The 22932-nt window shown below is 41.5% G+C and overlaps 1 protein-coding gene across 1 annotated transcript in view; it reads left to right on the forward strand.

The window, feature by feature from the left end:
* Positions 1–2178: 2178 nt before the first annotated feature.
* Positions 2179–22932, forward strand: part of FNDC3B (fibronectin type III domain containing 3B) — a gene marked incomplete at its 5' end in the record, with an annotated part of 47722 nt that continues 26968 nt past the window's right edge. The window contains 8 exons of the mRNA XM_010156351.1: positions 2179–2317; positions 2870–2941; positions 3451–3569; positions 4400–4505; positions 6045–6217; positions 8627–8740; positions 10844–10993; positions 14781–15061. Of these exons, the coding sequence (XP_010154653.1) occupies positions 2179–2317; positions 2870–2941; positions 3451–3569; positions 4400–4505; positions 6045–6217; positions 8627–8740; positions 10844–10993; positions 14781–15061 (1154 nt within the window). The remainder of the gene's footprint in view (positions 2318–2869; positions 2942–3450; positions 3570–4399; positions 4506–6044; positions 6218–8626; positions 8741–10843; positions 10994–14780; positions 15062–22932) is intronic.

The following is a 22932-nucleotide window of genomic DNA, read 5'->3' on the forward strand; positions in this document are numbered from 1 at the left end:
TATGATTCTATGATTCTATGAACGGGGAGAGAAGGGTGGCGTAGGTTTGTATTGATACAAACCCCTTTGATTTCTGTAGGGCTCAGTATATTCAGGAACAATAACAACATGAACCCCAGCTTTACCCAAAGACTCATTTAAATCCTTAAAACCAACTTTGCATGCATTCCTTTGTGGGACAGAAGACCTCTGGAAGTTGTATGAAGAACTACCCAAAGAACTGGGAAGTTGTTGCGGTGTGGCTCGGAGATGATGCCTTTTAGTTTAGCATTGTAAAAGCCGCTGTGGCTGCCTGAGGGAAGAGGGCGGTTAGTGCTTCTCTGCAGCCTTGCTTTCCAATTCATCCCAATTTTACAGATTTTATGCAGCTGGGTTGATGTCAGAGCAAACTTGTAGTCTCATGTCCCTGGCTACAAGCACAGCTCAGATCTGGCACTGCACTGAGATGTTCCCTCGTTACATGCGGACCAGCATTAATTAGCTGTGTAACCTGGGGAGCGATCCCCCAAACTATAAACCAAGCAAACAAAACCAAACACAGATACGACGTGATGGGGACAGTCTGGCAAGTTCTAGGCTTGTCTTTGAACCTGAGCAAAATAGGGTTCTTTGGGGAACCCCTCAGTTAAATTTCCCTCTGCTATTACTACGTGCCAGACAAGGTGTGCTTATAAAGGAGACATCCTGCTAGTATTTGGTATGAAATACAGGTTGGTTAATTAAAGTGACAACAGTAGCATCATATACTGCTGTAGGCGTTTGGTACCAAGTGAGGGTTTGGCACAGCAGGGCAAATCGTACCAAACACAGCACAAGGTGCAGGAATTTCATTCCCTGGAGCATTTGACGTGTCGGCCCAGAAGGGATTCTCCAGTGGCTGTTTCTAGTGATGTTCCACAAAAAGCGCTGCTGTGTACACTGCTTCATGATTTTATCAGTCACCTGGAAACAAAGAAAGCTTCATTTTTATTCCTGCTAAGGGGATGGGGGACTCTAGGTTGGGGAAGCTATGGCTCTGAAAAAGTGTTGAAGATCCTGCTTGAAGAATCAATTTAATGTCAGTTTTCAGTCCCCGCTGGGCTAGTGCAATCTTCAGCTGTATACATGGGGGAAATGTGTAAATGTTGCATTACATTTGTAGCTCACACTGATTCCCCAGAGCTGTTACTGGGATATTTGTCAAGCTCCGGTACCTGGTGTTCATGGCAGGATGTCAGTCAGAGAGTAGTCAGAGAGGAGCCAAGAGATGATACACAGGAGTTGATAGTGGCTTTAGTGACTTGTTTAAAGTGAGCATGTAGGATAGAGAGCTTCAATTACTTTTTTGGCCTTAAAAATTCCAAAATGTTTTCCTCAGATGCCTGTGTTAGGAGAGAGGATAGAAATGACTGCTCCTGAGAATTACAGAGTTTCCCACGTGGGAAAGTCCCTGCTAGCTTATATTTACAATTAGCAATTATAATACGTCTTTTATTACTCATTTCCGTGGCAGCAGATCTCTGTCACAGCGACTAGCATGAGCTAATAAAGCACTCAGAAGCCACAAAGCATTAAACCATTCGGAGTTCATTGTACGATACTGATCTGCTCAGTCTCCTGGACAGGCCCTTACGTCTTCTCTCAGCCTAGCAGCCTTCTCCCTGAAGTCAGCAGAAGGTGCTGTTGAGTAGAGATGAAGGATTTGGCTGAGAAATGTTTACTGTGAGCGCATCCTGCTCACTTCAGTGGCTGTAGATTAGGTGTTTCTTGTTTGCATGTCATGCTACTTATGCTTTTAATTGTGTGATTTCTGATACTCTGAATTAATTTGTTTTAAATAATGATTTGAAATACCTCCAAAACAAAAATAATGTAGTTACTGTCGTTATTTTAATCTTTTATGAGTAAATAACTGCAAGTTGCTATCTGACTTTTTTTTTTCTTAAGGGAAAAAGAGCAGTGCTCTTACGTTAAACATATCATCGTTTATTGCTAGCGGAGGGAGGGGGAAAGTCGGTGTGGTTTGTAAAGAAATGGCATGACAATCTAATATCTGTTAATAGAATCCCACACGCTTTGTTAGGATGTGACATGTTTTCCAGTTTAATGATATTTGTGCAATTACTGAAAGAAGTCTCATGCAGAACTGTCAGAAAAGCAGTTACAGTAAACAATGGTGAACTTGTGGTTTTCTTTCAGCTGTTTGCTTCCAGTGTGGAAGGAAAGAGTTCTCCCAGTGAAGTGTTGGTCTGTACAACAAGCCCAGACAGGCCAGGACCTCCAACCAGACCTGTTATTCAGGGGCCGATAACATCTCACGGCTTTAGTGTGAAGTGGGGTAAGCCAGTTCAGTTTGTCATAGTAGAGTGGTTTTGGGGTCATAATACATGCAAATAAAATTATGTAAATGTGTATTAAAAGTTAGATATTTTCATGCTGCTTCTCAGTCCAAAGTTGGACATGTTTGGAGAGCCTGACAACCTAATTTTCTGATAATTTAGAGGCGCTTATGTTTTCAGAATCAAAAATGTTGCTTGTATTTATTGACTAAATTGCACTCGAGTGCAATTTCAGGATTTTCACCTTCCATTTCATGTCCTATTGCAGCTTCATCCAGCTGTTTCCTTTGTCGATGGGGCAAGCCTCCATACTGCACCTCTCCTTCAGTGCTTTTTCCATGTCTTGTTTGTAGCATCATTACCCAGCCACCTTATTCTGACTCATGCTGAAAACTAACTTCTGCTACCCACCTGTGCTATAAAATCCATGGTGTAGTTAGTGTGGGAGAGTTTGCAGAGGAGAAGGAGCACAATCAGAAACTGGTTCTGTAATGTTTGTTGTATTTCACTCCTAATTGTGATTTACTAACAATTTACTCTATTTTTTTCAGATCCTCCACAGGATAATGGTGGTTCAGAAATCCTAAAGTATCTACTAGAGATTTCTCAAGGAAGTCCAGAAGGTAAACTTGAAACAAATTGTCTCTGTTTGTATCCATTATGGGTACTATAAAGAAGTACTGACCCTTTGGGCTATTATTGTTATTGTCATTAATGCACTAATGCTGTACGCCTGATTGAAGCTGAATTACGTACTTCTAGCCTTAAAACTTGCAGGGTTCCTGGGAGAGTTTGGGTTGGGCTTTGGGGAGTTTTTGCTGTGATTTATTTTTAAGTGTGCTCTTTTCTAATACTGTTAGAATTTTAGGTTATATGGCTGAACTTACTGTTTGATTTAAAATTTGTAGTGTGTTTTTAGAAATATTTATATTTGTAAGTATATATATTTGTCTATGTGTCTATGTGTATATACATCTTTAAGTGGGAATAATAGTCATAGTAATATTGACACTATGACTTTCCTGAAATATGTCTCTTATGGAAAACCACAGTAAGGATTTTCTTTCCTCTTAGACACTTACAAACTTGTTGCATTACACTTTTCTAAACTTGGATTTATCTCACATTTTAGCAAATCAGTGGGAAGTGGCGTATAGTGGATCGGCTACAGAATATACCTGTACTCACTTGAAACCAGGCACTTTGTATAAACTCCGGGCATGCTGTATCAGCACCGGCGGACACAGTCAGGTAAGTATAACTGAACAGTAAGGAATCCAGTTTTTCTGTTTTTCAGAGATTTATCTGCTATTTTTGACAAAAGATTTCTGCTGTGAAAAGGAAGGTGAATATTTTTCCTGAAGCACAGTAAAGCTACACTCTTTGCAATTATCTTGCATTGCAAGTTGCTGGATTTTAGAAGACTTTAATGTGTACCTGATGGAGGTTTTTTGAGGCAAATTAGTGAGACTCATTTTCCTCAAAACCAATCTGTAGTTATTTATACTTACACTAGGCAACACCACCGTATTTATCTGATCTGGCCACTTGCTTGAGCAGGGCCACAGACTCTCACGTACATCAGCCTGTATTGACCAAAGCTGGTGAGTGAAGATGCAGTAGGGGTAATTTGTTGTTGCAGTTAATGACCTTTCATGTGGCTGAATTCCTCTTTAAATTTTTGGGTTCCATTTTCCAGCTACTGATGTCTGTCATTCCCTTCTTTGATTTAAAATCATTTCAGTACCTATGCTTTTATTCCTCCTTCTTTGATATTTTTTTTCTTTTATAATTAGAGTATTTTAGGCCCTGATATTATTTTAAAACGAAGGGAAACTAAATCAAAGAGCCTCACAACATTAGCTGTCAGTTTCCTGTGCTACAGTTTTGAGTATGCTAAAGAAAAAACTATTGGTTGGATTTTTAACATGCTTAATAGCATCTCCTAACCTTTATCATTCGTATAATCTTCTAGTAAGTGGTTGTTCTAGAAAAACATTTCATGTGCCACTTTCTAAACAAGCCTCACTGTAGGCAGTAATCCTAGTGGAGACCTAACTTCAGCTGCTGTTCTCTTCCAGTGTTCTGAAAGTTTACCTGTCCGTACACTAAGTGTTGCACCAGGTCATTGCCGGCCACCAAGAGTTTTGGGGAAGCCAAAGCACAAAGAAGTACAGCTACAATGGGGTAAGCTGTTGGAGCACGTCACTGTTCAATAGCTTTGATCTCGATGGTTAGTTGCAAAACTTGTCTTAGCTTTTATTTCTGTTGGACATTGAAGAGTTGCAGTGTATTCTGTTCACTAGGAAGTACAAAGCCAAGTCCAGTAAAGTCTGTCCAAATCAGAAGTGCAACTTCTCATTGGCTGCTGTGGCTCTGCATTGGGTTTCTGAACTTAGCTGTCCTCCAGCTGTCCCTTAGGCCTGATACTGTGCTCCTGTTTTTGTTGCAGTCAGAACTATAAAGTGTCAGCTGTATTAGAATATCTGTCCTTTCATTGCAAAACCACTGTGATTCAAGGTCGGTTTTATTCCTTTGCAATTCTGACTTAGCAAAAGTGTTTTGCTAATTCTGATGTAGGACTCTGCTCAGAAATTTGAGTTAGAACATACTGAGGATTTTGGGTGGTATTTAAACCCTGGTCCACAGTACAACACACAATCCACTGAGCACCTGTAATTTTGCTAAGGACTTGAACCTTGGACATGAAGCTAAACTGTCAGAAAATGCACATTTTTCAGAACACAAGGTACATGCCGGCATGCAACAGACTTTTTTCTTTAATATGATAATCTTGCAGTATCCAAGATTCTTTGTGACATCATTTGTTAAGCTAAATTCTACACCAGTACTATTTCTAACTGCAGTACCATTTCTAACTGACAAATATATCTCATAATTTGCAAATATGATCCAATAAATTGTTTTCATGGGGGAATGATGTGCCCACAACAAAGCGTGCAGGCACAGAACACAAATTGTTTCCCAAAAAGCTGTTATTCCAAGTGAAGCGCAGGGTTTAGATCATTGTACAGATTTAGAATCTCATAGATGTTAGCAGTATGACTAAAAAAGTTCAAGGACGGCAGTTGTTCGTACTTTTATTGGGTGTTCATGAGGCTTTGCCAGAAATCCCATGTATAAGTAGTGGTTTTGGAGTGTCCATGACCCACATCAGCCTGTGTCCAACCATAGCCAGCAGCCAAGACTGGCTCAGACACTCACCATGTGCCTCCTAATTTCTCTCTGTCCCAGAACGGGCCCATTCAGCTCTAGTCCCATTTTTTATGCAGCTTTCCATGCCTTTTCTCATGCCTCGCTGACCAGTGTTTTTTTGCACACACCATCACCTTTGATACTGGGGGAAAGAAGCTGAGTAGATTTTACTCATCCTCAGAAGAGGATGGTAGTCACTGTGTCCTGCTTAAGAAGGAGCTGGGCACCTCCCGGCCCCAAACACAGCTTCCTGGGGTGAAAGATCATTGCCTTGGGGGAGCTGCTGCTCTCCCATCTGACGTTCTGACCTGGTGAATGTTTAGAGTTAAGAGTACTTTTATTCATTGGCTTTAGAAATGTCGATTGTAGAGATGGCTGAGACATTGCAGGTAAGGTGTCTGTCAAAGAGAAAACTCATCACTGGTAGCTTGTGTGTCTGTGCTATGTAAAGCAAAAAATTAACCTTAGTGGCATATGTCCTTATGTTATTAATGAATTATTTCTTTCTAGATGTGCCTCCCTCAGAAAGTGGCTGTCCCGTCTCAGAGTACAGCGTAGAAATGACAGAACCCGAAGAAGTTGTTTCTGAGGTCTATCATGGCCCTGATCTGGAGTGCACCGTCAGCAACCTCCTTCCTGGAGCAACGTACCGGTTCAGAGTGAGAGCCTTAAACGATGGCGGGGTACGTGCAGCATGCTGGAGGTGGTACTATGCCTGAGGTGGGCGATGCTGGAAACTGTTAGTGCCCATGGTCAGAAAGGTGAAGGGGAGATGGGCAAGAAGAAAATAGAGAAATGCTTAAAGGAACTTTTGAGGAAGAGCTGCAATTTTGAATCTGGTACACTTGGAAAAGGAGATTTCGGGCACTAATATGATTTGACTGTCCAAAATCAGCTGAGCCAAAATGTATGTAGTCTCTGCTAATAGTTATATCTGCATACAAGGAGGAATCTATTCCCCTTCCATTGCTTTTTTTTTGTTTTGTTTCATTATATCTTTGTGGAAACAAACCCTGAAATTTCACTCGGGTATTGATATACTGGGAGGAAAGCTTGCGTTATTAATGATTTTTTTGTTTATTCATGAAAAAAATCACATGCTTTATAGATTTGATGATTATTTAGTCATATATCCATGGAAGGTGTGCCTTCCCAAGTACACCAGAAAGCCTATCAGATGTCCATGGAGATCTGTTGAAAGATTCCTGCCTATTCACTGAGGTTTGGATTGGTTCTGCTTGCCTTTGAGAGCATCTTGCCAGTGTTTTTCATAAAGGCACTCTCAGCAACAGTACATGCACATTGATCTGTTTGTTCCCAGGAGATCTTGATGACAAATGTAACATAAAGGTTTAAAGTTATTCTCTTACAGGGAGAAGTTCTGTTAAAATGTAACTGAAGTAGAAAAATATGCAAGACTGCTGAAACTGTTGTGTCTTTAAAATATTCACTGATTCATTTTTGTGAAAAATTAATTAAGTACATGTGGAGGGATTGGATTTGCTCGCTGGAATGAAAGCAGTTGCCTCCCTGATGGCTTTGGATATACGATACCTTGACTTCTTTCTCTCTCTTTTTTTTTTTTTTTTTGGGCAAAACTGTGTGTGAAGTTGCAAAGCATTTCTAGTCCCAGCCTTTGTGAAATGGCCAGTTGTGGTTTGGTGGGTTTGTTTGGGTTTTTTTTACCAGATGCAAAAGTGCGGGTGGAGAGCAGTGTTCTTTACAGGATGCAAAAGCCTTTTTTCCTTCCATTAGGTAAAGAAAACAGCAGAGGTCAGTAAATCAGGTTTTTTGAAGTGTGCGTTCTTTGCCATTCAAACAACACGGGTCAGTGTTAGCCTTTCTCAACACCGCTGTTGTGAGGTTTTTTGGGCTTCACAGTTTCAGTGTTGTTTAGCTTTGGTAGTGGCTCTTTTTGGTTTTGGGGGTTTTGGTTTTTTTTCATATTTGCTGGTATCGAATTCCAAAATAAGTCAATATCAGTGTTTTTCCTCTAATTGCTTCCAGGGAAGTTCCTTTCTTCTGGAGAATGATTCTAATTAGCTTGGGGACCTACTAAACTTCATTGTCTCACTGAAGTGGCCTCAGAAAGGCTATTTCCACTGTTATCTCTCTTGTCATAGAATCATAGAATCACAGAATGGTTTGGGTTGGAAGGGACCTTAAAGATCATCTAGTTCCACCCCCCCTGCCATGGGCAGGGACACCTTCCACTAGACCAGGGTGCTCAGAGCCACATCCAGTCTGGCCTTGAAGACATCCAGGGATGGGGCATCCCCAACATCTCTGGGCAACCTGTTCCAGTGCCTCACCACCCTCTCTGTGAATAATTTCTTCCTGACATCTAATCTAAACCTCCCTGATTTCAGTTTATACCCATTACCCCTTGTCCTATCACTACAGGCTTGTCCTCCCACTGCTGGCTGAAGCCGGTTTTCCTGACCCTTGAAGTTTGTTTTTTATTTTGCTAAAATGCGTTTAAATTATTCTCCTGCCAAAGGCTCAAAAGTTGCCTGAGCAGTTGGCTTAGCTGCCTGCGGAGCTAAACCCTATGAGGTGCCTTTGCAGCGTGCCTCTGCACGTTGAACCCAGGCTGGGGCTCCATCCCATGCCAGCCTTTTACAATTAACGTGTGGCACACACTGTATCCAAACGAAGCTGGATTTGGACTCGTTATGTGCTTTACTGTTGCTGTGCTCTTCCTTATATCCACGAGAAGCCAGTTATGCTGGGCTACGGCACAGACATGCCAGTGCATTAAGGGAAGGTAGAGGGACGCTGGGTTCCTCACTCTGCTGCTGAGGGTACATTCACTCTTGGGTAAATTGGAGGTGGCTTATGCTTTCATGGGCACTCACTGCCACACAGGAGGGTGTACGTGCTGTCTGCTCATACTCCTCACGTTCTAACGTGGCAGCAATCTGCGTCTTCTCCTACTGAGCTCTGGTGTTTGGTGCCGGAAGCCTGGTCTGTCTGAGAGAAAGTTCATTGTGTTGAAGAAGTTCCTGTGTTCTCTTCCGTGAAAGCCTTTGAGGAATGTGAGATGGTTGTATGCCTATTTATTAATGCACAGGCACCTTGTTCCCCTCCAGTACGGGCCGTATTCGGAAGCGACAGAAGTCACCACGGCAGCGGGACCGCCCGGCCAGTGCAGAGCTCCTTCCCTCTCCTTTCTGTCCAACACACGTGTGCTTGTAAGCTGGGAGGTGAGTCAGGTGCCCTGATGGTTTGATTCCCATCTTGCTTATCCATACCAATATGGTCACTGCAAAGCTTGAAAGCTGGCTTGAGACCTATTCACTGGTATGGAACTGGGGCTTGGTGCAAGAAAACCATTCACAGAAACCCTTCTGTGGTAGGAAATCTTCTCTACTTTTCCCTTTTAAGAGTTGCGTGAAGTAGATCGTGAGTCGTCTGGGCCGGGATTCAGACATGAGACCTCCTACGCTGGCGTCAGATGACAGAGCGCTGGCTGGGTAGAAGTGCTCTCTGCAGGCTTTTAGCATGTCAGTGTCTTGGGGTGGGATTGGGAAGGCAAATACTTGATTTTGGCTGAAGCTGGAGTCTCTGATACAAAATGAACTCAGCACAGATGCTCACGATATAAGGTTTTTTCCTCAAAAATTGTTTGTCCCTTCCCCAAATATTTACTTTCAGTTTGTTTGCATTCATTTTCCAGGATCTTAGACACTGGACTCTTAAAGTGAGTCTTAACTGAAATGCTAGAGGGTTGATTGGTGTCATTAAAAAAATGGAAGTTATGTAATTAAGGCAGAAAGGAAAGGATGTTATCGTAAATAGGGTTGTGATAAAGGGCTGCAATTTTGCCACAGACTTTGAAAACCTAGCAGCTGTTCCAGCCCTGCATTTGTTGGGTCCCTCCACAAAAGGATGCCCCTGTTGAGAAAGAAGTTATTAATGGTCACAAAATGCTCAAATAAATTGATTGTGCTAACAACTATCTAGATACAAACATATTCTGAGTTTAATCTTATCATGAAACGGGTGTGTTTGGTGCAGTTTGGAGCTCTTTGTTAGTATTTCTGCAACAGTCTGTGATTCTAAGCCAGAAGTCCCACTAAACTTGTAAATGTAACCTTTTTATTGAGTGTATGGACAGGCATTTGCTCTCCCCATCCATGTGTGAAGGCAGCAGTGTTTCTGCTGTTCTGCCAATGTATCTGTGGGATATGGTTTTGTTTGTGTTAGCTAAAAATGAAGCTGTGAAAGGAGAAGAGTGGTTTGCAATGGTTATGTTTTCTTGAAGAGTACCATTTTTCGGTTGATATGAATGTGAAGAAAACCAGCAGAGGACTGTGGAGGTGTTTTGCCTGGCTAGAGACCACACCGTGGTGCCTACTCTGCCTTTTACACATTGTTTTAAAGTGCTGGCTTTGCAGTTCTGAATGCTCCTACTAAAATAGCTAGAGCTAGAGAAGCCCATGTGGGTGTGCAGGGTGATCATCGTGCTGTGCAGCAATACTCTGGATCTTTTACTGGAGATAAACCTTGCATACCATAATCACAAAGTCTTTGCCATATCCTAGACCCTACTCGTGCACGTAGAGCAGCGATTCCCCAAACCTCTTCAGTCCACACAGAGCAACTCTAGGTAGTTGTGGTAAAAACAGGAGGTATTTTGGGTTGGGAATCATTCTTTTAGGTCTGCGATAGCTTCTCTCCAGCAAATTCAGGTATTTATTCCATGTTCCCCTAGACTTCAGGATGATAAAGGGGTTGCTGAGGACATATGGATCCTGTAGGGGTCATTTTGTGGATGTTGATGTACCCGGGTCCATGCTCCCGTGTCCCATACTGAGACCATTAGCTTGATGGCTGACTTTCACTGAAAACCTCAGGCGAACGCTTCTCTTGTTGAGGTTATTCTTTTCTTAGCAACATGAGTAACTACTTCAGGCTTGAAGGCTAGTTCTTCCAGAGCTGTGTTTTGATCACTCGCCTAGGCTAGGTTAGATTGATGCTGCTTTGTGTTCTCCACGGTTGTGCTTCTGCCAGGCCGGTGGAGAGACAATTTATTCTTGAGTGGCGTGATGAAAAGCAAAGTAACTGTGTACACTTTCTCGTTTCTCTAAATTCCTATCAGGTAATTTTTGTGCAGAATTGGCCTGTTTCACTAACCTGTTAGGGACCACTAATTCAGCACATTTCCATTTGCAGCGGTAGTGGTGTATTAATTTAAAAATAAGGAGTGAGGTTTTTTTCCATGTGCTTTAAGTCCTCACCCAGTGAAACACAGATCTCTGAAGTGCTCATCTCTGAACTGAACCGCATAAATATTTGTGTTGCAGAGTCCTGAATGTTCTGGTGCTGACATCTCTGAATACAGATTAGAGTGGGGAGAAGATGAGGAATCTCTACAACTTGCATATAATGGCACAGATACCTGTTTTGAAATCGGTGAACTGTCAGCTGCGGCACATTACTGCTGTAGGCTACAGGTATGGAAGTTGAATTTTTGCTTGCATTGCAGTCCAAGATGTCAGCAGAGTTTCCTTCTACTCTGTGTTTATTTTTATCGTTAGGCACAAAGTTATGTGCTCTGTAAGTCAGAAGGAATGTACATTTATTTAAAAAAATGCAAACTGTTGCTGTATAACTGAACAGTTTAGTTTCTGCACATTTCAAAGTGGTAAACAAGGGAATTGGTATAACTTTTCACTCTCGAAAATTGCTCTCTTGGATCATGTAGTTTATTTTCAGTGAATAATGCTTTTAACAGCCACCTTCCCCTCTGATATCAAAACAAAAAGATAATGTTTTAGACAATTTAAAAAAGAAAATTTTATTTCTTTGTAATGAGAAGTAAACAATATCTACCTCCCAACTGGATGTTGAAGATTCCCCTAACTTAAATAATAAACTACAACATCTGTTTCATTTATCAAATACTACAAACCAGCCGAGTAGATTCCTGTGTATGTAGGAGAGAGTAGCTGCCAGAAAGTGAGTCCTCATCCTTATCTTCTTGTCTCTCGGATTTGTAAGATGGGATCTCATACAGAATCTCTGTATGATTTCTTTTTCTTTGATCTCTCTCCTATTATTTTCAATAAAAAGTAACAGTTTAAATAGATTTCTTACATATCTGAACATAAAAATACAGCACTTTTTCTCCTTTAGGCCCACAGAAAAATAAATGCAAAGGAAAGTAAGTGGAAGTGAAGTAAAAATATCCTGGCCCAAGATACTCTTCCACAAGATTTACTTGTGTGTGAGGACAGAATGTCACAGTAAATCCGACAAAAAGTTCATGTACCCGCCCAGCTGGCAACGGGTGGACCACCCAACGTCATTTCTTTGATGAAGGACAACATGCTTCTGTTGAGTGTTTCCCTCTTAAATTTTTTTTTAACAGGACTTGGATTTTTTTTTTTTTTAACTAAGTAGCTTTCGAGCAGCTGGCCAACAGCCACAGAGCTGGGACCTCACACCTCTGAGAACGCTCAACTGTGCGTTCTGGCTTGGCAATAGCCGGCCACGTACCTTGCGCTGGCACTGCTGGGGAAGGCGGATTGCAAGAGCATGTGTGAGTGGCCTGGGAGCGTGAGCCACAAAGTGCCTCTTGTTTGCGCAGGAGGGAAAGCGGTCAGCGCCCGCTGGGCAGGGAGGGACCATGAGACCCCTTCTGCGGTCAGCAGCGGGTAGTTCAAGGAGATTTTAATGTTAAAGCTGGAAACAGCCAGCTGTGTAGCGCCTTTGATTTCCAGCGAGCGCTCACTCTGAATTACCTGCTGCAAAAATGTGGTGCAGATCCACCCAGGTTTTTATCACAGCCAACATAACTTAATCCATAGGCAGAAGTTAAATTAAATGCTCAGCAGCATTAAGACATTTTATTGAAGTTCATCAGTGCCCTGTGCATTTAGAGGGCTTAATCCTCAATCTGATCTGTGTATTATAAGAAGAATTTGTTACAAGATACTCTGGAACACTTAAAGGTTTACCCCAAAAAAGAGAACAAAGCCTGTATAGCAGACAAAGAAAGTTAAATAGTTTCAGAAATCTTAGTCTCTTCTTTCTAAATAAAAAGGAGAGAATAGATGTTTTTCTTATCTCTTAGCAGCTTTAGCAAAAAAATCTTTGGTTTGCTTTTGAAAAATAAAGATTTCCCAAGCCACATTTACTTTGCCTTTTAATAAACAGACAGTATTGCTATCTCAATCTACAGTAACTCAATAAAAAGAGAGAATTGAGGAATCGGGCATATATAACTGCAGGGCAGACAATTTTTCTTTACTGTTGCTCAACTTTTTTCCTGTAATGAATATTCCTGAAAACAACTGTGCCTTCTGCAAAGGGAAATATTGTGTCATTTGGGGCAGGGGGAAGTATCTAGGAAGGAAAGAAGAAAGAAATTCCCATCAGTTATGATGATGAGATTGTCCAATAAGGCACTTAAAAGCATCACTACAAATAAATCGCTTGGAGCAAGACACAGATTGCCAAACACTCGTTTAGAGGCAAGACAAATAGTATCACTGGGAGACCACAAAACAAGGCTCACTTGTAACAGCTCCAGGAGCGCTTCCCTAAATGGAAGATGTCCCTGGAGCAGGATTTGTTTTGAAGAGCTTTTTAAAGGCTGACAAATCTAACTTTATTATCTTTCTTCAATTGAACAAAACACCTCCTGGAAAAGCAGGACATGGCTTTGTGTTTGCATTATGCATAGCAGAAATGAGTTTTTCACTGGAGTAGAGCATAGATAAGGAATCAAACAATTGTTTGACATGTCCTTTCCTTGCCATCGTAGTCCTGCTGGCATCATTGTAAACCCAGGTTTTCCAATTAATTGTTATGTGGTGGGAAACTCTGGGCTCACTTTTCTCAATGCAAAGGAAATGTGGCTGGTGGATGATGCTGGGCATAGTCAAAAGCTGCTTTTGAAGGTCTGGACCTTCTGGATGATCTGTAGCTCAGCCTGTACCATAACATGCTGTCAAGAGCTCTCCTTGTGCCTTGTGAGCTAGCAGCTTGCTGGTGTCAGGAGGAACCCAGCTCGCAGACCAAGGGAATGTGGTATGGCCTGTTACAGGCCATTCATGGGGCCCTGGAATACTGTGTCCATTTTAGAGCCAGGCAGAGGTGGAAGGAGAGGTGTTCAGATGAGATATAAAGAAAGAAGTTACCACTGAGCGGACAATTAAGGGTTGTAACAGTAGTCCAGAGGGGCTGTGCAATCTCCATCCTTGGATTTTTTCAAGATCCAACTGGACAAAAGCCTGAGTACCTTGGTCTGTACTCAGCTTTGACCCTGCTTGGAGTAGCAGGTTGGACTAGATGTGTCCCATGGTCCCTTCCAGCCTGCGTGGTTCTGTGAGTGTGTGCACAGGATGCAATAATAATCCCGAGGAGGTAATGACAGTCGCTTCCTAGGCCATTCCAGTGCAGCATATAGAGTGTTTGCTACTGACTGAGCATCAAATGATGAAAAAAACAGTCTGTACTGTTGTGCAATGTCAAGCTTGCATGGACAACAGCCTCTGTAATTCGTGAGCAGAGGTGGACCAGGTCTTGAAACCCGGTTTCCACTGGAGTTCTGGATCTATGAGTCAAGATGAGAAGCTTGATAATAGGTTGCTCTCTTGTGGAAAATATTGAGGTAGGTGCTTTGGTGGTGGTTTGCTACTGATTTGTGACTTCTGAGGAAGTCTGAGTCATGGACTTACCGCCACGCTGCGTTCCTATAATCTTGTATCAGTAACATTTTAGCATGAGGGTAGCTAGCATTCCCTGAGTTAGGAACCAGCGTAGCGCTCATCGAGCCAAATGCCCCTGATGGCTAGGGGTACTCTGCTTGCATAAAGCATCTGATGTTGCACTCTGCAGTACGCTGAGGGTTTTGTACAGGGCAGCTCAACAATTTTGAGTAGCCAGTTGGCTGAACAGCATGGTCACCTGTCACTGACAGCATGACTCTGATGCTCTCCCTTAATCAAAGTTTGGGGCTGATAAAAAGGTTACTGTTAAGTTTGATTAAATAGTTATTAGAGAAAAGAGAAATAGCCTCCAATTTATCTGAGAGGTACTCCTGAGTAACAAAGATATTAATTGCTGTAGTATAGGCAGAGGGTATGACATGCTTTAGAGAATAAGGATGTGATCCTTCACATCCTCTGAAGAATCCATGCAACTCTTCCAGCCTGCACAGCTCATTATTATGAACTCAACAGACACGTGAAAGTCAACGTTTATCCTGTAAATTTATTTTTATTTGTCACACAGGCTATTAACCAGGCAGGAGCTGGACCCTACAGTGACCTGGTAACCTGCAGAATCCCCGCATCTGTGCCTGATGCAGTCTCTACCCTCTCCGTGCTGGAGGATGAGCACGTGGATGCCTGTCAGCTCTCACCCTCTGTGTGCCTTGTACTGAACTGGGAAGAACCATGCAGTAATGGAGCCGAGATTACATCGTACAACATTGACCTGGGTGACATCAGCATTCCAGTAGGAAATGTTACAACCTACGTTATTGATGATTTGCTTCCAGAAACCTCATACCGGTGAGTAAATTTTTTTTGATGTGGTACAGAGCGCTCAGCATGAGATCACACAGCTTAATTTTACATAGGAAGTGTTTGTCATGTGGAGTGACTACCAAAAAAAAAAAAAAACCAACACCAAAACAACACTGAACCAAAAAGGAACCCCAAACCAACAACCCAAACACCCAACCTACGGAGCATAAAAATCTGCAATAATTTCTTTAAGGAATAAATTGTAATAGTTCATGTTCAAATATTGCTTTTTTTCCTCCTCTACTTGCATTTTCTCTGACCTTCCCTTCTTTTAAGTTGCTCTGTTAAGGTAAAGTTGCACTGGTAGGTAAATAAATTTTAAAAATGGAAAATAACTAAAACTACAATGTGATATCTCCCTTTTTTTTTTTCCAGATGCTCAGCAGTACTATTCCAGGGGGTTATATTATTAACAGTATTGATCCCTATGACAGGATAGCAATTTTCATGCAATGAACTTGCATTTGTATAGCTGCAGCTATTTTTTGTTTCCAGCATATGGAGATTAATTCAAAGATAATCTGAATTTAGAAACAATTTCTTTATATTGCTTCAGATTATAAATTTCTAAGTGACATTGCCAAAATTGTCTTACTCTTTCAATGTTCAAGCTTATATGTTTTTTCCCTAATTACTAATTAAAAAAAAATGGTTTCATGCAGGCAGTGAACAACAATACAGCAGAAGATGTGACAAAAGAAATTCTATTTTAAGTCCTGTTCTAATTAAAAACTGAAACCTGATTGCACAGTTGTAAAATTAGACATGGCACAGACCTGTAATATTTTTCTGGTTTTCTTTGTATTCAAGGTCACAGCTCTACAGGTCTTGTAGAGTTTAAATGAAAAGGTAATTTCTCAAATTGTATCATGTACCCAAAAAAGAGAACTTCTTGTAGCAAATACACAAATATGTATACTAGGAGTTATTTACGGTGAGGTTCATATATTGCTTGCAGTGCCTAGTACCAGGGTTCCTGATGTTTGCCTAGAATATCTAGGTTTTAAAACCATGTAATAAAAAATAAAGATGTAGATTTATTAAGAATACACAGATCCCTCTGGCAAGCTAAATAAAAGCAGGCCAAATAGGAATTTGGTGATTCAGAGCCCCTTCATTGCAGATCACTCGTATAAATCCACGAAACATGACTACGTCATCTCTGTCTCCAGTTCTTCAGTGGCTTGTAACGCCGTAATCCTTTTTGGCAAAGGCAGTAATGAGCTATAAGCTTTTTCTTTCTTCCACTGTGTTTATTTAAGATCCACATTTTGTGGTCAATTTAAGCTAGCATTGCTGTCAAAGGAAGTCTCTTCATCCCTCCTTCTGTTGTCCCCTGTTGTGTCAGCGAAGTGCTCTTGTACCATTGCAGACTGGGAAAACTGGTCAAGTTGAAAACTAACCCTATTTCTTACCTTGTAAAAATGGTAGAGAGAAAGGAATACAGAGAAACTAAGCTGGTTTAAGTTATTTCTGAAAATACTGCACATGCATAAAGCTGCACAAGGGTTTGAGCCAGTTCATGTGGCTGTTGTCATGCTTCTGACCTCCTTCCATCTCCACGTTCTGCCACGTTTCTCTCTCCCTGCCTTGTGTCAGTACTGATGCTTACGTGATCTTACTCTAAATCAGACCAGGGAACCCAACTGACTGAAGACAAACCAGACTTCTGATTAATAAGAAGTTGAAGAGTTTGTCCATCGACTGGCTACCCAGGTGCTGCCATCATCTTCGGGCAGTCTCTTACTCCCTGGTCTCTCCTCATATGTTCAATCAAGAATCAGAACAGCTCAAGCAGAATGAGAGCTTCGAGCAACACGGTCAAGACAGCCAGAATGAACCTTCAGAATTCTTCACTGAAGTCGTCTTTCTTCAGTCTCATTTTTAACTGGTTCTTGATTGCCTATGGCTTCCATTAGAGAAATGTCCTTGTCTTCAAATCCTGGAAATGGAGATATGGAATTAAAGAATAGGGCAGAACATTACTCTTCTTCATAATCATGCTACAGTGTTGTCTGTGAAGCTCTTAGTCCTGCTGCCATGGAAAGTGTTGTTAAACTGAGACCATACTGGATTTTCTTGTGCATTCTTATTTCATTACTTTATAAGAAGCGCCATAGTAAATCACCTGTTTTTAGCCAGGGAGGCTGCTTGTCTCTGATCCAAATGAAAAGGCTAAAGCACAAGCATTAACTTGCAATTATGCTAAATATTGTTGTAAGACTAAGTTCCTACCAAAAAAAAGGTTGTGAAGAGCACAAACCAGTGGATGACTACTCAGAAGTAATGCTATATGCAAGCTCTTTTCTTGAATAAACCAAGAGAAAGCAAGCCCCAACTCTTGAATGTCATGCCTGTCAGGGAGCACAAGTGACTGCAATTGAGTTGCAAAAGCACCTCATCTATAGTTTGAAGCATTTTTCTGCTAACAAAAATGGTCTTTCATTGATATTTTTTCTTCAAGCCTATCTTGACACCTGTCTTTCATCGGGATTGTCTGTGCCCAAAAAGGGACGTGTCAAAGCATTTTTACTATCGATCGCGAAGTTTTTCATTGATATTTTTTCTTCAAGCCTATCTTGACACCTGTCTTTCATCGGGATTGTCTGTGCCCTGATAAATGTACCCGTAAGTAACGTGTTTATCAGGCTGTATGCCAAAAGGTGATGGGTTTTTTGCCCTCCCTTTTTAAATCAAGAAGCATGTTTCAGAACATCATTGACCTCACTCTCTAAATTTGTTCACCAATGGTTTTTCCTTTCGTGTCAAATTTGTTTAACTCAGCTAGCTCATCTCTCTCAAGTGTTTATTCCCTGCTGTGTTTAAAAGCCATGAACGTGTTTTCTTCCAGGCCTTGTTTTTGCTAGACTAAACAAGCCAAACACTACAGGCTTAGAGACTCTGAACTCTTTTGCCAAAGTTTCAGCAGAATTTATAGTAAGTCAGCAAAGGCTTTATATCTTTTTAGTTGCATTGGAATTTCACTGTCACTGTTTTTGTTTGTGGGAACCCAAAATTGAAAGCAAATCTTGGGGTTTTTGTGGATCTACCATGCCCAGAACTGGAAAGGAACATTGTTTTGCATAGCAGTGTGATTCTAATAGTGTGTCTACGCGTGTCCACCCTGTTGGACTTGTTAGCTTAGGTCTGGCTTGGCTCTGCTTCCGTGTGGAAATGGCCATACATGAGCAACTCAAGTATGCACTGAGCCAACTCCAGGCTCTTTGCAGAGGTGGGCTGGAAGCTGACAAGTAGGTGGTTTCTGTGTCTTAGTAGCAAATCCAACCAGCATGCCACAAGAAGGATTTGTATCCCAAAATACATTCAAGGCAGGAGGAACTGGGGCATGCCTCTGCCGTGCTGGGAATGGCCAGCATGGGGCTGCTTCCTAGGGGACTTCTCCAGCGTCAGCCATAGACCAGCATTCCTGTTGCAAAAAGCAGATGCCTCGCAGAAGCACTTGTTGCTGGTGAGCAGAGGCAGAAACGTGTCTGAGTTCCGCAGTCTTGGTGTTTTAGTGACGTAGCCATGAAGCTCTGGTTATAGGGTACTAATACCCAGACTGGTTTTCCGTAAACTGATATAGCTAGAAGTGAGCTAATAAATATTCCACAATAAGTAAGTGTTCAGTAGCAACAGAAATACCAGTTTTCTGTTACACTCTGTCCCAAAGCTTCACTCAACGCTTCCATAGTTAATTGTGCTGTGCCGTTGAGATACTTCACTGTAAAAGAATTTCCAACTTCTAAGAATGCTTATTGATCCTGAAGTTACATAGTTTACAGAAATACATAGTAGCCTTATTAGATTTTAATAGCAACCCTTAACTTTAAGTTGGTTTAGGAACAAAAGTTCTAGACATTTCCAATTTCTAAACTGTATCAAGGAAAAGGTCTTCCGAGATGAAGAGCGGAGAGTGGACGTGGATGCTCAAGTTAGCGATGTTTATGTGGGTTATAAACCAAAAGGTATGCTTCAGAGTGTAAAACTCTTCTTCCAGCCCCATCAAGGTGGGGATCTGTGGGGCTGGTTTGTCCTGGAGGTTGTCCTGTACGTTTGCTATCCATCATGTTCACGCTGCTGACGATGGTGTGGAGCGTGGTGCTTCTGCTCCCTTTTGAAGTCCATGGCATTTTAACTTCCACGGGTTTCCGCAGGCACGTGTATTGCAACTGGTGGCATTCCGCTTATGGGAACTAGTGAGTCAAACTCTTCTCATGTCAGACTCTTAAGATTAATTCAAAAGTGATTTCTCAGTTTGTTGGAATACTACACAAAGGATTTTGTGAACAAACTGAAAATAGCATCCTGTTCAGTGTGTTTATTTTCCTCGGTCAGGAATCTTACAAGATAGAATGGCCTGTTCAAGATCTTGTAATGGTTTCTAAATTTGCCTAGTCTGACTTATTTTTTTCCTAAATGTTTAAAAGATGCAATGGGAAAATGTGAGAATGAGTACAAATATTATTGGTCCAGGGTCTGCAGAATTAGGTGCTATCCCTAAATAGAGTCTTCACATTTAAAAAAAAAAAAAAACCCTCTTAATTTCAAATTGTGATTGCCAGGTTTTAAAACCGCTTTTCCAAGACAGCATTTGGGGTATTTTGCCTTAGAAACCATTACTGCAAAAGTTGAAAGTAATTCAGGAAGTGGTTTTATTGCAAGTATTTCTACATGTCTGTATACTACTTTTACACAAAAATAATTGATTTTTCCCGGTGTCAGTAAACAGGAACTGGTTTCCACTGCATTGTGGAAGTTACCTTACCCACTGTGGCTGTGCCACCCCGCTGGAGGGGCTCAGTGTCACAGGCTGGGGAAGGGACGTGCGAAGGCACCGGAGCTGCAGCAAAGATACTGCAATACAAGGTGTTCTCCCACCATTGTGTGCTATCCCTCCTCCTCCACATGGTCCTTTCTTCCCTTTTTGTTCCCTTCTCCCCTTCCCTGTGGATGTTTCCAAAGCCTAATATCCATTGAGGAGATGCTGCTGTGGCTCGGAGGGAGGTGAGAGCTGGGTCTGGGTTACACTGCCGCGTGTACAGAAAACCAGAACTACCTGTGCGTGTCAGACCAAGCTCAGGACCTGGGGATTACAGTGGCAACTGACAACGAGTTTGATGAAGGTGTCATCAACAAAAAAGGGGTAGCCACATCCAGCCACATTAGAGTCAAATCAATTCTTGCTTTCCCAGTATCATCATTCATCTGGAAGGATGCCTGTCTCTATTTCAAGGCTTCAGAATTTCCATCAGACTTATTGTACTCGCGAGTCAGAAGTCGGGTTTGGGGGAGAGGGTATGTGCATTTTTGTGTCAGAAGGTGGGAGTAGGAACACCACACAGCAAATGGAAGTAACAGTAAATGAGGGAAGAGGAAGAGATGTTTTTACCTTGTGCAGATACCTGGCAAAGGGAAGACAAGTAAGTGCAGACGTATGTTCATGCACATATCTAAAAAGCACAGCTATCAGCTTCTGCTTAAGGAATGTGATGTGACATTTGATGGAGATTTGTTTCAGTCACTGCTTGTTTTCAAGCGTGGTAGCTGCTGTTTGGAAATGTTAGTTATGATGCTTGAGGACAGGAGAGGCTTTGTTATTGCTGAGACTTTGGATAATACAAAATAAAACTAAAAAAGGCTGTGTACTCTAGAGCGTGCTGCTGTAATCAATCTACAGAAAAGTAGTAGCATTTTGTAATGTAGCTGTTAGCGTTTATGTACATATATGCATGGTTAACTTGCCAGAATCCAGTGAAAATTCAGGCAGGTTTTGGTTTTTTTTTAATCTGTAAGGACCATTAAGTATTAATGTAATGACTCGAGTCTGAAGCAAACCAATAATATAATATGAAATGAGATCAATACGCATATTTATTACACTTAAGGTACTAGAAAAGCCTTTAATTCTTTTCATATCAAATGCTTGCATGCAGCAGTTGAAGAGGAGGCTCACACTGAATCTTTCTACATACCATCCACCCTTTGGGACGAGTAGGATGAAATCACCATTGTATAGTGTTGTACAGTGGTCAGGATGAATTTCCTGAAACCAAAAGGAGGGTTAAAAGGAAAATGCAGCTCCACACCAAAGCAATGCTTTACCCTTATCAGTGGCTAGGTCAATAAGCAAAAGTTTCACCACGCAATTACACAGGACTGTGTCAACACAGTGGATTCTTACAGTGTGCGATTATTTAGCTGCCTCATCTGTAGATAAGGTTCTATTATTTTGCAACATGTTTATTAATCTTTTAACTCTCTTTGTTCTTGAAATTGCAGAAAATATGGTTTGGCTGTTTGGGGTTTTGGGTTTTTTTTAATGGTTTGTATTGTTCTCTGGAGGGTTTTTCCCTATTCCTTTAACTCTACCTGATCTTTTTCTACTGGTAGAGCAAAAACTTGCTCTTCAAAGCAGAGTAATTTTTAATTAGGAAAAATCATATGAACTTATATCACTTTACGTAATTCAGTCAAAATAAGTAGCTATGCCAACCAAAGACAGTTCTATTTATCTTCTGCTTTCTCAGTTGTAAGGGTATCCCAGCTTCTGCTCTTCTCCCTTCTCCCCCTTCCTCCTTCCTCAGGGACTTTTGGCTTCTTGGTGGCTGATAGCTTTGAGAAGCAGTAATGCTTCTTGTAGAGAGTCTTTTCCCATGAGAAAATACTAGGCTGCTGTGCACAGGATTTCCAAAGTAAATGGCATCTGTCCAGCTATCTAAACTAGGCTGAACTATCTAAAAAACCTAACTCGTTTGCCCATCCTGTTTTCTCTTACTTTCACTTTGTTTTAACAAACTTTTGGAAACTTTCAGGCTCATCTGTACCCATATTTCTATTTACACAGTTCTCAAAGCTCTTCTGAAATGCGTATTTCACATTTTTGTTAGTTGTTGATGTTAGAATTGTAGAATTATGGTGTTGTTTAGGTTGGAAAAGACCCTTAGGATCATCAAGTCCAACCGTTAACCCAGCACTGCCAAGCCCACCACTAAACCATGTTCCTGAACACCTTGTCCACGTGTCTCTTGGGTACCCTCAGGGATGGTGACTCCACCACCTCCCTGGGCAGCCCATTCCAATGCGTGACAATTCTTTCAGTGAAGAATTTTTTCCTAATATCCAATCTAACCCTCCCCTGGCACAAAGTGAAGCCATTTCCTCTCATCCTATCACTTTTCACTTGACAGAAGAGACCAACCCCCACCTCTTTGCACCCTCCTTTCAGGTAGTTGTAGAGAGAGATAAGGTCTCCTTTCAGCCTCAAGAACAATAACCCATACAGGAAGGAAGATAAGAATCATCTTGATTGACTCTGATCCCTGAAGCAACTCTGGTTTTACTGCCATAGTAGTCCAGATTAGCTGAGGTGTCCTTTGTACCCATATTTCTATTTACACAGTTCTCAAAGCTCTTCTGAAATGCGTATTTCACATTTTTGTTAGTTGTTGATGTTAGAATTGTAGAATTATGGTGTTGTTTAGGTTGGAAAAGACCCTTAGGATCATCAAGTCCAACCGTTAACCCAGCACTGCCAAGCCCACCACTAAACCATGTTCCTGAACACCTTGTCCACGTGTCTCTTGGGTACCCTCAGGGATGGTGACTCCACCACCTCCCTGGGCAGCCCATTCCAATGCGTGACGGCCCTTTCCAGGAAGAAATTTTCCAGTCTGCTGTAGCAGAAGACTACTACTCTTTATTCATTCCTACAAGTGGATTCTCATTGCACAAATTATTAAACTAAGGTGCAAACAGATATGGGAAAGTGGTAAAGCAGAAGCCAGCAGTGATTTATCTTAAGAAAGAAATAGAATTTAGAAGACTGTCTCAGTTATAAGAATATTTCCAAAATA

Source organism: Eurypyga helias, unplaced genomic scaffold (genome assembly GCF_000690775.1).
Source record: "Eurypyga helias isolate BGI_N326 unplaced genomic scaffold, ASM69077v1 scaffold33057, whole genome shotgun sequence".
In the NCBI taxonomy this organism is placed as follows: Eukaryota; Metazoa; Chordata; class Aves; order Eurypygiformes; family Eurypygidae; genus Eurypyga; species Eurypyga helias.